Source organism: Marasmius oreades, chromosome 10, assembly GCF_018924745.1.
Source record: "Marasmius oreades isolate 03SP1 chromosome 10, whole genome shotgun sequence".
Taxonomy (NCBI): domain Eukaryota; kingdom Fungi; phylum Basidiomycota; class Agaricomycetes; order Agaricales; family Marasmiaceae; genus Marasmius; species Marasmius oreades.
In genome coordinates this window covers 1886339-1899347 of record NC_057332.1, presented here as the reverse complement: position 1 = coordinate 1899347, position 13009 = coordinate 1886339, and the positions used below count along the sequence as shown (strand labels likewise).

At 48.5% G+C, this 13009-nt stretch overlaps 9 protein-coding genes across 9 annotated transcripts; 5 read left to right on the top strand and 4 right to left on the bottom strand.

The window, feature by feature from the left end:
- Window positions 1-20: 20 nt before the first annotated feature.
- On the top strand, window positions 21-459 carry E1B28_002648 (uncharacterized protein; the record flags this gene model as incomplete). The annotated part of the gene is made up of 5 exons (XM_043159580.1): window positions 21-95; window positions 150-178; window positions 233-274; window positions 344-400; window positions 456-459. 5 exons carry the CDS (start codon window positions 21-23, stop codon window positions 457-459), a joined length of 207 nt encoding a protein of 68 aa, XP_043003183.1.
- Window positions 460-1018: 559 nt separating this feature from the next.
- E1B28_002647 (uncharacterized protein) lies at window positions 1019-1426 on the top strand (the record flags this gene model as incomplete). Its single annotated transcript, XM_043159579.1, has 1 exon — window positions 1019-1426. The coding sequence occupies one exon, from the start codon at window positions 1019-1021 to the stop codon at window positions 1424-1426; it is 408 nt and encodes a 135-aa protein (XP_043003182.1).
- Window positions 1427-2405: 979 nt separating this feature from the next.
- On the bottom strand, window positions 2406-3314 carry E1B28_002646 (uncharacterized protein; the record flags this gene model as incomplete). Its single annotated transcript, XM_043159578.1, has 3 exons — window positions 2406-2681; window positions 2739-3086; window positions 3144-3314. The coding sequence occupies 3 exons, from the start codon at window positions 3312-3314 to the stop codon at window positions 2406-2408; spliced, it is 795 nt and encodes a 264-aa protein (XP_043003181.1).
- Window positions 3315-4300: 986 nt separating this feature from the next.
- On the top strand, window positions 4301-4701 carry E1B28_002645 (uncharacterized protein; the record flags this gene model as incomplete). Its single annotated transcript, XM_043159577.1, has 4 exons — window positions 4301-4375; window positions 4440-4481; window positions 4536-4586; window positions 4642-4701. The coding sequence occupies 4 exons, from the start codon at window positions 4301-4303 to the stop codon at window positions 4699-4701; spliced, it is 228 nt and encodes a 75-aa protein (XP_043003180.1).
- A 133-nt stretch (window positions 4702-4834) lies between these two features.
- Window positions 4835-5187, top strand: E1B28_002644 (uncharacterized protein; the record flags this gene model as incomplete). Its single annotated transcript, XM_043159576.1, has 2 exons — window positions 4835-4859; window positions 4919-5187. 2 exons carry the CDS (start codon window positions 4835-4837, stop codon window positions 5185-5187), a joined length of 294 nt encoding a protein of 97 aa, XP_043003179.1.
- Window positions 5188-6346: 1159 nt separating this feature from the next.
- E1B28_002643 (uncharacterized protein) lies at window positions 6347-7268 on the bottom strand (the record flags this gene model as incomplete). Its single annotated transcript, XM_043159575.1, has 3 exons — window positions 6347-6508; window positions 6566-7048; window positions 7104-7268. The coding sequence occupies 3 exons, from the start codon at window positions 7266-7268 to the stop codon at window positions 6347-6349; spliced, it is 810 nt and encodes a 269-aa protein (XP_043003178.1).
- A 667-nt stretch (window positions 7269-7935) lies between these two features.
- On the bottom strand, window positions 7936-8627 carry E1B28_002642 (uncharacterized protein; the record flags this gene model as incomplete). Its single annotated transcript, XM_043159574.1, has 2 exons — window positions 8537-8627; window positions 7936-8478 (listed from the first exon to the last, which is right to left on the bottom strand). Exon 2 carries the CDS (start codon window positions 8338-8340, stop codon window positions 7936-7938), a length of 405 nt encoding a protein of 134 aa, XP_043003177.1. The 5' UTR covers window positions 8341-8478; window positions 8537-8627.
- Window positions 8628-8863: 236 nt separating this feature from the next.
- E1B28_002641 (uncharacterized protein) lies at window positions 8864-10500 on the bottom strand. Its single transcript, XM_043159573.1, has 6 exons — window positions 10352-10500; window positions 9873-10297; window positions 9666-9822; window positions 9481-9615; window positions 9165-9429; window positions 8864-9112 (listed from the first exon to the last, which is right to left on the bottom strand). Exons 1-6 carry the CDS (start codon window positions 10389-10391, stop codon window positions 9010-9012), a joined length of 1125 nt encoding a protein of 374 aa, XP_043003176.1. The 5' UTR covers window positions 10392-10500; the 3' UTR covers window positions 8864-9009.
- Window positions 10501-10511: 11 nt separating this feature from the next.
- E1B28_002640 (uncharacterized protein) lies at window positions 10512-12889 on the top strand. Its single transcript, XM_043159572.1, has 9 exons — window positions 10512-10861; window positions 10924-11059; window positions 11115-11232; window positions 11290-11381; window positions 11440-11896; window positions 11944-12184; window positions 12234-12293; window positions 12351-12624; window positions 12679-12889. The coding sequence occupies exons 1-9, from the start codon at window positions 10555-10557 to the stop codon at window positions 12854-12856; spliced, it is 1863 nt and encodes a 620-aa protein (XP_043003175.1). The 5' UTR covers window positions 10512-10554; the 3' UTR covers window positions 12857-12889.
- The last annotated feature ends 120 nt before the right edge of the window (window positions 12890-13009 follow it).

Here is a 13009-nt window from a genome sequence, read left to right as displayed (position 1 = left end):
TCCTGTAAAGATTCAAGAACATGTCGAGAGGGACAACGTGCAAGGCTGCATATTCCAGACTGAAACGAGGAGAGGAGGCGGAGAAAGTTGGCCTGGTACGTCTTTGTTTTCGCTACCCGTTTTCGTCAACTGAGTCCATCCATGGTCAGAAAAAGACGCTATACCCAAACCAAAAAGGGTGATTTGAAGGTCTAAGCACCTTACTCGACCTTCCTCTAATTCGATTTTCCAGCGAAAATCGACATCAACGAACAACAAAACAGGGGATGAAACGGTAGTTAATGTGCGTGCCCTCCTCTCCTTTCAAACACGACTGTCTTTCCCAACAATATTAACTTTTCAGGAATCAGTCTAATTTCGCGTCAACTACGATCGGTTCAACATTCATCTCCGGAACTTTGTGAGTTCAAACCTGACCATCATCCCCCCAGTTCTCCTCTCACAACCTTCCCTAGCTAATCGAGAGAGCTGCCAGAGAACGCTTCAACGACGGTGCAGCTTTAACAATACGTGCAGCTCTAGAACTTACCCTACCAAACCAAATGAGTTTGGCGGACGTCAGATCAGGTCAGGGGTCTCTGACTAGTTCTACGCCGTCCCGATAAGTCAAGCCTTCCATCTTGAATCCAATATCAATTTCCAACATCATCCTACACCTCAGCTCACCCGAAAACGAAGCCACGTTCATCTCCGGACTGGTGCGTTCTTCAGAACGACCTTCACCCGCAACGTGTATCAAAGAATACATCGGAAGGCTCGCATCAGCTGATAACCCGACACCGGAAGGAAAAGCATCTGCTTTCCTCACTTTCACTTCAGGCGGCAGCAGCGGCGTCGGAGGCAGCACCAGCCACAACCACAAAATCCAAGTCGACTTCGAAAACCTCACCCGCCGCCTCCTCGAAGACATCACTCTCGAAAAACACGGTCCCCCTGGCCTCCGCATTCTCCGTCTTCTCCTCTCTCCCTCCCCGGCTCCCAAACGAAACTAGACGAAAAAAAGATCGCTAAAAACGTGATGATGGTGGCGAAAGACGTACGTTCGTTTCTTACTGCGCTTTCGACAGATGGGATAGTGAGTACGGCTGAAGTACCCAAGACGGCAGATCGGAATCCGACGAGGATGTTTTATTTATGGTATGTGGATGTTGAGAGAGGGGTTTTACATGTGTTGTATAAGACGTTGTATAATATTTCGGCGAGGAGGCAGGCAGAGAGGGAGGATCCGATGGTGGTTGCGGTGTTGGAGAAGAGAGAACGAAGTGATGTGAAGGAAGATGAGGGGCTGTTGAGTGTGATGGAGAAGGATACGATCAGGTTGTGGGAAGATACGGAAGAGAGGCTAGGGGTGCTGGAGGGGAGAATTCAGGAATGCGTGTTCATTGTAAGAGAATTGGGGAAAGTAGGAGGTATTTCTGACGAATAATGTAGGTTATCACTTATGTAGCTCAACGTCGCTTCATATTTTTAGCCGATCGAGTTCGTGATTGTTGAGTTATTAATTAATACATGGGTATTGTGGAATGTACCTCTACCACTCTCCATCCCTTTCCATTCTGTTCATTCTCGAATCCTTTCCAGTCCTTCATAACCCCGGCGTGTCCTAGAGAAATGGAAATAAGTACAGGAGATATCAGTTTGGATGAAGACGTACATCGTTTGCTTTATGATTGCGAAGAGGGAATGCAACGCGTCAGGAGGAAAATCAGTAACATTCAAGTGAGAGTAAAATAGAAGAAGACCAACCTCTTTCACTCCACCAGAAAAACTTCTCTTGATAGACCTGTAGATTCAAACGATGGCATATAAAAATGTTAGTCCAAGAATAAATTGAGAGAAGAGCTGGGAATCTCACCGGCACGACCCGTGTCACTGTCAGACCGCAAGTGGGCCAACTTGCAGTCTGACAGTGACCCCCGACCCATCTCGGGGTCATGGCACGAATGCCATGACAAAGACAACACTCACCTTGGAGCAAAGACTCACTATGGCGATTATCGAAGGTCGAATGTCGAAGTCGAAAGGCGATCGTGGATGGTCGAAGTCGAATGTCGAACGGCGATTGGCGATTGGCGATTGTCGGCGATCTCACTCACTCACTCACACTCACACTGTAGCAAAGGCACTCACCTGGGATGGCAAACAATTCCAACTACCAGGACCTTAAAGGGTGAAAGTATCAGTATATAGAATCGAATGCAACCCGAGAGGAAAAAACATACCTTGAAGCGGAGTGCTTGAAGCGAACCACATTTAAAGCGGTACGGAAGATCTAAACTTCAGCGGGGAGAGGGGGGGCACGATGACATGCGCCGCCCCTCCAATTCTCTTGTACACGAACCAGCATGCACAAAGTGAACTGGACGGGAAAAGTGATGGGAGGACTCACCTCTGGCGACCACCGCTTAAAACTTCCACCACGCCTTGCCGTCGTTGCACTTGAACTTTCTCACCTTCTCGCTCTTCACCTGCATGCCCCCCATTTTCCACCACGCCTTGCCGTCGTTGCACTTGAACTTTCTCGCCTTCTCGCTCTTCACCTGGACGCCCTCCATTTTCCACCACGCTTCACCGTCATTGCACTTGAACTTTCTGGTCGTCTCGCTCTTTACCTGCGCGCCCTGCGAAGCAGCGGCACCGGTCCACCACGCCTCACCTTTCTCCGACTTCCTGTATTCAGTCTGGAGGGCCAATATCAATTAGTATGCGATCGGCAAAGGATTGCGATGACAACTTACCGCCCTGCTCTCGGCTGCGAGAGACTCAATCAACTTGCTCCATCCATTTGAGAGCATAAGCGATTCGCCTTGGTCCTCATCTACTAAACGAACGCTCAGAGGAACTTTGGGAAATTGGTCAAGAATGGAGCTCAAGCTATCTTCCTTGGACTCGCTCTTCGGTACAGCTGGGAACTGATCGAGGATCGATGAGAGGCAGTCGACATCCTCTTCGTCGTCGTCATCGTACTCGCTGTCGCTATCAGAATCAATTTCGCTGAAAACATTGTTGTCAGAATCGGAGTCGGATTCGCTATCCACAAAGTCAAATTCGTCGTCGTGGACGTAGTCATCATTGAGGTAGGTCATCTGAGACAATGTTCAGGTCAACATTGAAAGAGGAGGACGAGGAGGACGAAGACTTACCACGGCACCCTCTTCGTCTGGGGTGGTGATCATCAGGATCGGAGCGTTGAGTGTAAGCTCTTCCTTGAGGTAGGCGAGGCTAGAATAGGAGGTTAGTGGTACCGCGACCTCATCGACAACGGCGGTGAGACGGAAAAGGGAACAGTTGTAGCTGGGGCTAGCAGAAAGCATGATGGTAATAGGTAGGTAGGGTGGGTAGGGTAGGTGGGTTAAAGCGCTAAAGTGCAAAGATATGCTAGGGGGTTGTACAGAAGTACGAAGTATCAAGCTAAGATGCAAGAAACTTGGGGAAAAGGGGGTATTTCAGAGGGCAGGTTGATATAGGCTGGAAGTCATTTGGCTTTGTTTGGTCTATTAGGAATCCTGCGCACAGACCACCTTATAAGGAGTCATCCATGGTCTCAGTTATTCCGCCGACACAGAGGGAAAGAGGAAAGAGGATGGCAAGATGGAAGTTGAGAGCAGGACGCGTCCCGAGGCGCGTCAACAGTAGTAAATCAAATCATATGAGCTGTGTGGCGTCGCTGCCGTCACGGGTCCAAGCATAGCGAAGAGCCAAGCCCTATACGTCACTGACGCCCACATGTGGGAAGCGTGACCGAACGACTTTGTTTCCTTTTCTTCATTGAGGTTTACAACTTGAACAGCCAATTGCACCACCGATATCTCTCGAAGGATTCTCTTAGACAGCGGCGACAAGTTCTACGTCGCAATCGACAACAATCATTCAAAGCAACGCGTTGCAGCACCACGCTTCAGAAATTCAAACTTGAATCCTCCCTGCTCTGGTTATTTTTATTGCGGTCAGCTCATCATATACATTACGGGCTCCACTTCACAGAAAGACAAAAAAAAGAGCCCGGAACTCTGGGTTGCATGCGACCCAGACAGGGGTTAATTCCAGAAATGGATCGTTCGAAATCAAAAGAGTTGAACTTTGAAGCATGATGTGGTTGCACAGGAGATAGGAAGATGAAAAACAAAACAAGGAGACCAAAGAAGCGGGCCGAGGAGACACGACGGGGAAACAAAAAGGGCACGTAGTACTTGCTGCTTCGAATGCAGCTGGTGTAGTTGAGTCTGATTATCCGCTCTCTGACCCTCTGAGGAAGGTGTTTCCTTTGAGCCAGTCAAAATTCCTATAAAGATTAAAGAACATGTCGAGAGGGAGAACATGCAAGCCTACATATTCCATACTAGAAAGAGGAGAGGAGGCGGAGAACGTTGGCCTGGTACGTCTTCGTCTTCGCTATCCGTATCCAGGTCCAAGATTTCGTCAACTGAGTACATCCATAGTCAGAAAGGAAAGCACCAGACGCTATACCAAACCCAAGAAAGGTGATTTAAAGGCTTAAGCACCTTACTGATCCTTCCTCTAATTCGATTTTCCAGCGAAAATCAACATCAGCGAACAACAAAACAGTGGATGAAACGGTAGTCGACGTGCGTGCCGTCCTTTCAAAAACGACTGTCTTTCCCAACAATAACAACTTTTCAGGAATCAGTCTATTTCGCGTCAACTACGATCGGTTCAACATTCATCTCCGGAACTCTGTGAATTCAAAACTGACCATCAACCCCGGTTCCCCTCTCACAACCTTCCCCAGCTAATGGAGTGAGCCAGAGAACGCTTCAACGACGGTACAGCTCTGACAATACGTGCAGCTCTAGAACTCACCCTACCCAACCAAATGAGTTTGGTGGACGTCAGATCAGGTCAGGGGCTAGCTCTACGCCGTTTCCCTATACCCGATAACTCAAGCCTTCCATCTTAGATCCAATATCAATCTCCAACGTCATCCTACACCTCAACTCACCTGAAAACGAAGCCATGCTCATCTCCGGGCTGGTGCATTCTTCCAAACGACTTTCACCCGCAACGTGTATCAAAGAATACATCGGAATGCTCGCATCAGCTGACAACCCCACACCCGAAGGGAAAGCATCTGCTTTCCTCACTTTCACCTCAGGCGGCGCGGCAGCAGCGGCGTCGGAGGTAACACCAGCACAAGTAGCACCAGCCACAACCACAAAATCCAAGTGAACTTCGAAACCGTCACCCGCCTCCTCGAAGACATCGCTATTGAAAAACACGGTCCCCCCTGGCCTCCGCATTCTCCGTCTTCTCCAGCTCCCAACCGAAACTAGACAGGAATGTGTGTTTATTGTAAGAGAACTGGGGGAAGTAGGAGGTATTTCTGACGAATAATGTAGGTTATCACTTATGTAGCTCAGTGTCGCTTCGTATTTTTACCCGAACGAGTTCGTGATTGTTGTGTTAATTAATACACGGGTATTGTGGAATGTACCTCTACCATGACTAACTCCCACCCCTTTCCATTCTGCTCATTCTCGAATCCTTCATAAATCCGGCGTGTCCTAGAAAAATAGAAATAAATACAGGAGATATCAGTTTGGATGAAGACGTACATCGTTTGCTTTATGATTGCAAAGAGGGAATGCAACGCGTATGGAGGAAAATCAGTAACATTCAAGTGAGAGTAAAGTAGAAGAAGACCAACCTCTTTCATTCCACCAGAAAAACTTCTCTTGATAGACCTGTAGATTCAACCGATGGCATATAAAAATGTTAGCCCAAGAGTAAATACAGGGAAATGCTGGAAATCTCACCGGCACGACCCGTGTCACTGCCAGACCGCAAGTGGGCCAACTTGCGGTCTGACAGTGACCCCCGACCCATCTCGGGGTCATGACACGAATGCCATGACAAAGACAACACTCACCTTGCAGCAGAGACTCACTATGGCGATTATCGAGGGTCGAATATGGAAGTCGAATGGCGATCGTGGAAGGTCGAAGTGGAAGGTCGAAGGTCGAAGTCGAGTCGAACGGCGGATGGCGAATGTCGATTGTCGATTGTCGGGCGATCACACTCACACTCACACTGTAGTAAAGGCACTCACTCACCTGGGATGGCAGATAACTTTGAAATTACCAGGATCTTGTAGGGAAGACAGTATCAGTATATAGAATCGAATGCGACCCGAGAAGAAAAAACATACCTTGAAGCGGAATGCTTAAAGCGAAGCACGCTTAAAACGGTACCGAAGATCTAAACTTCAGCGGGAAAGGGGGGCACGATGACATGCGCCGCCCTTCCAACTCTCTTGCACACGAACCAGCATGCACAAAGAGAACTAGACGGGCAAAGTGATGGGTCGACTCACCTCTGGAGACCACGCCTAGACCTTCCACCACGCCTCGTCTTCGTTGCACTTGGATGTTCTCGCCTTCTCGCTCTTCACCTCCGTTTTCCACCACGATTCACCGGCATTACACTTGAACATTCTCGGGTCCTCACGCTTCACCTGCGCGCCGCCTTTCTTGGACTTTCTGTATCCAGTCTGGAGGGCCAGTATTAATTGGTATTGGATCGACAAAGGATTGCGATGACAACTTACCGCCTTGCTCTCGGCTCCGAGAGATTCAGTGAATGCGGTCCACCCCTTTGAAACCATAAGCGAATCGCCGAACTCCTCATCTAATAAACGAGTATTCAGAGCTGCGGGAAATTGATCAAGAATGGCGTCGAGGCTCAGACTATCGTCCGCCGACTCGTTCTTCGGTAGAACGGGGAACTGATCGAGAATTGGTGCGAACTCGTCTTCGTCCTCTTCTTCGATGTCAGCTTCGGAGGAGTTGAAGAACTGGTCGACAATGAAGTTCATGTCCACGGAGTCCTCTTCTTCGATGTCGGCTTCATAGGAGTTGAAGAACTTGTCGACAATGGAGTTGATGTCCAAGGAGTCCTCATCGCACTCGCTGTCCCTGTCGGTGTCAGAATCAATTTCGCTGAAAACATTGTTGTCGGAATCGGAGTCGGATTCGCTGTCCACAAAGTCAAACTCGTCGTCGTAGACATAGTCATCATTGAGGTAGGTCATCTGGGAATGTTCATGTCAACATTAAAAGAGGTCGACGAAGAGGTTGAAGACTTACCACGGCACCCTCTTCGTCTGGGGTGGTGATCATGAGGATCGGAACATTGAGCGTAAGCTCTTCCTTGATGTAGGTGACACTAGAATAGGAGGTTAGTGGTACCGCGACCTCATCGACAACGTCGTTGAGACGGAAAAGGGAGCAGTTAGGGCTAGCAGAAAGCATGATGGTAGGCAGGTAGGGTAGGTAGGGTAGGTGGGTTAAAGCGCGAAAGTGCAAAAATATGCTAGGGGGTTGTACAGAAGTACGAAGTATCAAGCTAAGATGCAAGAAACTTGGGGAAAAGGGGCCATTCCAGAGGGCAGGTTGATATAGGCTGGAAGTCATTTGGCATTGTTTGGTCTATTAGGAATCCTGCGCACAGACCATCTGAGGAGTCATCCATGGTCTCAGTTATTCCGCCGACAGAGAGGGAAAGAGGATGGAGGATGGCGAGATGGAAGTTGAGAGCAGGACGCGTCCCGAGACGCGTAAACAACAGTAAATCAAATCATATGAGCTGTGTGGCGTCGCTGCCGTCATGTGTCCAAGCGCAGCGAAGGCCAAGCCCATACGTCACTGACGCCCACATGTGGGAAAGCGGTGACCGAGCGAATCCTTCTTGCCGATAGGATTCTCTTAGACAGCGGTAACTACGTCGCAATGGACAACAATCATACAAAGCACCGCGCTTTACTCCTCCAAAATTCAAAGACCTCCCTCGTCTGATTATTTCTACTGCGGTCAGCTCATAGCCTCATACTACATCACATCACGAGCTCAACTTTCACAGAAAGACAAAAAAAAGAGCCTGCAAACTCCGGGTTGTATTCTACAGAGAGATAGATGTTAATTACAGAAACCGAAATTCCAGAAGAGAGTCGAACGTCGAAGCATGATGTGGTTTCACAAAAAGATAGGAAGATGAAAAACAAACAAGGAGACCAAAGAAGCGGGCCGAAGAAGTCCGTCGAACTGGATACCACCCGAAGGGCGTAGGGCCATGAGATGACAACAATAATGTGATCCGAACGTCAGAGTTGGGCTCTTCAGCCGTTCGGAGGAGAGTTGGATGGAGAAGTTTGGTGAGGAACATATCCGACGTGGTTGGTACCAAACTGGATCCGTATCCGTCTGTCGTTAGACTGGGAGGTACGGCCATGATGCCTGCGTTGCACATGAGGACATGCGAGTCGGGATGAAAGAGAGGAATATTGTTGCTGCCTCCTGCACCGATGCTAGGGAGCCCAGATCGCATCGGAGGAATGTAAGCTGTGCGTTCGGTGAGGTCGTTTTAACTTCCTCAATAAGGCTACCAGCCCTCTTCGAGTCTCTATCACTGAAGAATATGTGTGCTGGAAGAGTTTGATGGATTCCTTTCCGATGCCAGCGGTTCCTGGGTGAACAATGCGTTATCGTCGTGTCCCCGAGCAGACAAGTTGATCTGTACTTACCACCTGTGACGAGAAACACTTTTCCAGACCGCCAGGGATTTCCTCCTTCAGGTCAGACTTGGAACAAGACATCTGAGAGTGTTGAAGGAAGTCTTCAATGGTGGATCTATCTAATAGGGATCGCTGTCGCAGACGCCTTCATTCGGCTGGGGACTGTGAATGGATGACCTAGACTGTAGACACACTTATATACGGTGACACTTGTCCGGTCGGCTTGAAAAATTCTGAATCGGGCCCCAGGAGCACGACTTGATTGTTGGAACTTATTCGATTTGTGAGTCGGACTACTCGGAGGGCTTCTGAACTCAAGAATCATGATCCGCGAAAGGGTGCATGATTACGAACCTCGGCGGAACCGTTCAAACCTACAATATGGTCTGTTGGCACTGTATGATATTTCTTTTTTCCCTCTTAAACGCTGCCATCATTTATTCAAAGCGCTGTAATACTATTCATGCTTCATTCGATTGCATTCAGTTGCTCGCATCGAGGTAATGTACCTCGGGACAAGCCCTCAACTTTTCAGCAGCTTGTTCAGGCGTTAGGTCTCTCTGAATTTCAGCCATGAGTTCGATCCTGTTGGAACAAAATCGGCACCGTGTTCAGATCAGAAAAGCATACGGCTCACCCTGCAATGAATTTCTTCACCGTTGAACTCCTCAGTAAAGGGGGATCGAAATGAAGATGCAGATGTGCAACGTCGTCTTCATCTGAGGTGGAGTTTGGGGATGTATGTGGAATAGGCCGCTGGTGGATACCCATGGAATAAGCAAAGGAACACTTGAAAAGGTTGTCGTAACGTTTGGTTATCCGTGAAAGGATGTCGGCAAATGACAACCTTTCTTCATCGGTCAAGTGAAGAATAGATGGTATGTGCCGTCGATAGGGTAAAACTGGACGGCATGAATTTTATTGATAACGTGCTCGGGAAGAAACAAACGTACGCAAAATCTCGAAGGGCCATGTAGCCCACCATGGCACAACTGCGACCCAGTGCTCGTTCTTTACCACCACTCGTCCCTCCTTATCGGCGTTGTTTACTTCGACAAATGAATATTCACAGAGGAGACAGGGAAGGCCTAAGTTTGTTTAAGGAATGTATCCACAGCGCACATCTCGATTTACATACCTGCGTGGCCTTTAGGGGCTGCGGAGAGCGGTTGAGGCGACGCCGCATACCGTGCCAGCGAGGCGAGTTCTTTCGACGGAAGTGTTGGTACCGTGGTAAAAGACCACACCTGTCCATGAGGGTGAGGATTGGAACAACCCATTATGCTACCTTTGTTCTGTTGAAATTTTGAATAACGCCTTTCCCTCGAAATACACAATTTCTCACCTCAAATATTTGGACGTGTTTGATTCCTGCCTCCGATCCTCTCTTGACGTAAATGGCGATCCATTGCGCGATGATACATTGGATGTCTTGTAGAGAAAGACGAGCGATCGTTAGATCGTGGCGAGGATGAAAAACAAGGACATCGCAACCACCCCCGACGGGTTCCGACGTGAGTAGTGGATGAGGTGGGACTGGTGCAGGAGGCATAGGAGGAGGTAGAACTGCAGCAAAATCGTTAACAAAAGTGTACGTTTGTTCATATTTCTCAGTTTTCTCGCCACCGGCACGAGAGTTTCCGGGACACAAGTAGCACTTGGCATCGTATTGAGGTAAATCGTCAGATTGAACAGCTTCTACTTGACCTAGCCACGGACGCTTGCTTCGATGGGGTGATACAAGGATGTGTTCACCGGTCAAGGGATTAACTGGAGAAATGACTCAATACCTCGTTACAGGGATTGGGAACTGGTAAAACTGACATCGTCGGTGAGGATGATTTGTAGGATTGAATTGGTCCATAAGATGGTATAGGTTCAGAGAGGAAAAAATAAGGAAAGTGGCAGGCGGTTGCTGTTAAAACCTCCGAGGCCATGATTTTTTGCATATGGTCAATTGCATGTGGTCAGGCTGAGCACTTGAGCCGGTTTCGGCAATCCTGCAAGCCTGCTGGTGTTCATCATCCATGGACTCTCCTGCACCCACAAAACGACGTCGTATTCAGCGTTCTCCTTCACCAACCTACAAGCTCGATGACGAAGAAGATGATTATGAACCTTATGTTCCAGTCGCACAGCGCCGTCAAATGAAACTAGCCAAGCTTTCGTCATTAGGTGCTTCCACTGATCCAGCTCGGTCAAGTGGTCCACTGAAGGAACAGGATGAACCCGAAGACCAAGAGCAGGAAGAGGAGAGGAGGAGAGAAAAGTCTAGGAAAGAAAGGACATTGCTCATGGAAGCCCAGGAGGTGCACTCCAAGAAAGCTGCTGAAGGTAAGGATGGCCAAACCAATTCCTGTGCTTATTCAGTAACTTCACCTCCCTACCGCTCACAGATGCGAAAAAGACAGAGGAACAAAAAGAGCAAGAAGCTGACAAGGAGATTCTGGATGCTATTCGTAGCCGCAGAAAACTCGCTTCTGACATGGAGCTGGCGAAGGGAATCCAGTACACAGACTCGCTCAAAACAAGGTAGGTAGTCATCTATCCGTGCATTGGTCGATATTCAATCAATCTTTGCTACCAGCTGGCGTCCACCTAAATACGTTCGTGAAAGGACTGAAGAGCAACACCGAAAACTCCGCGAAAGATATCACATTCTTGTGGAAGGCGAAGACGTTCCCCCGCCGATCGAGCATTTTCGGGTGCGCTGCATCTCTCATTAAAAAAATCCCCTGCAATAACTCCGCTGCCTTCTCTAGGACATGAAGATACCAGAATCCATCCTGCAGCACCTCAGCTCGAAACGAATCACGAATCCGACCCCAATTCAGTTACAAGGGATCCCAGCTGCGTATGTTCGTTCTTACCGCCGAATCTCTTGAATTCTCAAATGTTAAGATTCTGTTCAGCTTCTCAGGTCGTGACCTAATTGGCATTGCATTCACAGGATCGGGTAAAACACTAGCCTTCTGTCTCCCGCTCATAATGCTTGCCCTAGAGGAAGAAGTCAAGCTTCCTTTTGTGCGAGGTGAGGGTCCGGTCGGCGTCGTATTGTGCCCCTCTCGAGAACTCGCCAATCAAACTTACGAAAACGTGCTCACCTGGACTGCTGCCCTCGCCCAAGATGGAAAATCACCTCGATTGAATACAGTACTGTGTATTGGCGGAATCTCGATGAACGATCAAAGCCATACTTTGAGCAAAGGTCTGCACATTGTGGTGGCTACTCCTGGCAGACTGATCGATATGTTGGAGAAAAAGCGCTTCACGTTCAACAACTGCAAGTATCTGTGTATGGATGAAGCGGACCGGATGATCGATCTGGGTTTCGAGGACGACGTTCGAAATATAATGAGTTTCTTCAAGGTAAGCATCAAATCGATTTCCGTGCGCTGTTACCTACGCTTCCCTAGCGTCAACGACAAACATTGCTTTTTTCTGCTACTATGCCACGCAAGATCCAAGATTTTGCTCAACAATCGTTGATTAGACCCGTTCTGGTCAATGTTGGACGTGCTGGTGCAGCAAACCTGGACGTGTTGCAGGTCGTAGAGTACGTGAAACAGGAAGCCAAGATGGTTTATTTGTTAGAGTGTCTCCAGAAAACCCCGCCACCTGTGATAATATTCAGTGAGAACAAAAACGAGGTTGATGGTGTGTGGCCACGCCTAATTGAGCTTTTCGGGCGACTCATGATTGATAGATATTCAGGAGTATCTTTTACTCAAAGGCGTAGAGGCGGTTGCCATTCATGGCTCCAAAAGTTCGCTCATGCTCTTCCGCATTGTCAAGAAGATCATACTGAAATCCGTACATCCAGGTCAGGAGGAGCGTCAGTATGCTATCAAGTCTTTCAAGACTGGTGCCAAAGATGTCATGGTCGCTTCGGGCGTCGCTTCCAAGGGTCTCGATTTTAACGATATACAACACGTTATCATCTTCTCAATGCCCAAGGAGATTGAGGACTACGTACACCAGATTGGTCGTACTGGGCGTAGCGGGAAAACAGGAATCGCAACTACTTTCGTGAATATGAATACGCCCGAGCAGACCTTACTTGACCTCAAATACTTGCTGATGGAAGCGGGACAGAAGTAAGAAACACTAAACCGCGGTCCATACTTTGACTAACTTACTTCCTTGAATAGGGTGCCTCCCTTCCTCGGAACTATTGAGGATTCTCGTGCCGTTCAGGGAGGAGAGCTGAAGGGTTGTCCCGTGTGCGGAGGACTTGGCCACGGCATCAGTAATTGCCCCAAACTTGAAGAGACTCAGAGACGGCAGATGGCCTCCCACCGAACCACCGAAGATGGAGGAGGATACTGATAATTACCTTATGACCATTCAAATACTGGCTATGTTGTATTCGTATGTATAAGTCGGAGTTCTACAGGATTGGTCATACAGAAGACGATTTGATAGCAATAAGAGCAAAGTCAATGTGAGTCAAGTACTGCGAGTGATATGCGATGAACAACA

Bases quoted from the DNA above. Each gene is read 5' to 3' on its own strand.
- E1B28_002640 (XM_043159572.1), top strand. From the start codon at position 10,555: ATGGACTCTCCTGCACCCACAAAACGACGTCGTATTCAGCGTTCTCCT. The intron at 12,185-12,233 runs GTGTGTGGCCAC...CATGATTGATAG, and splicing joins GAACAAAAACGAGGTTGATG to ATATTCAGGAGTATCTTTTA. The intron at 12,294-12,350 runs GTTCGCTCATGC...CCGTACATCCAG, and splicing joins TGCCATTCATGGCTCCAAAA to GTCAGGAGGAGCGTCAGTAT.
- E1B28_002641 (XM_043159573.1), bottom strand. From the start codon at position 10,391: ATGGACCAATTCAATCCTACAAATCATCCTCACCGACGAT. The intron at 9,616-9,665 runs GTATGTAAATCG...AAACAAACTTAG, and splicing joins AGCCCCTAAAGGCCACGCAG to GCCTTCCCTGTCTCCTCTGT. The intron at 9,430-9,480 runs GTACGTTTGTTT...CATGCCGTCCAG, and splicing joins ATGGCCCTTCGAGATTTTGC to TTTTACCCTATCGACGGCAC.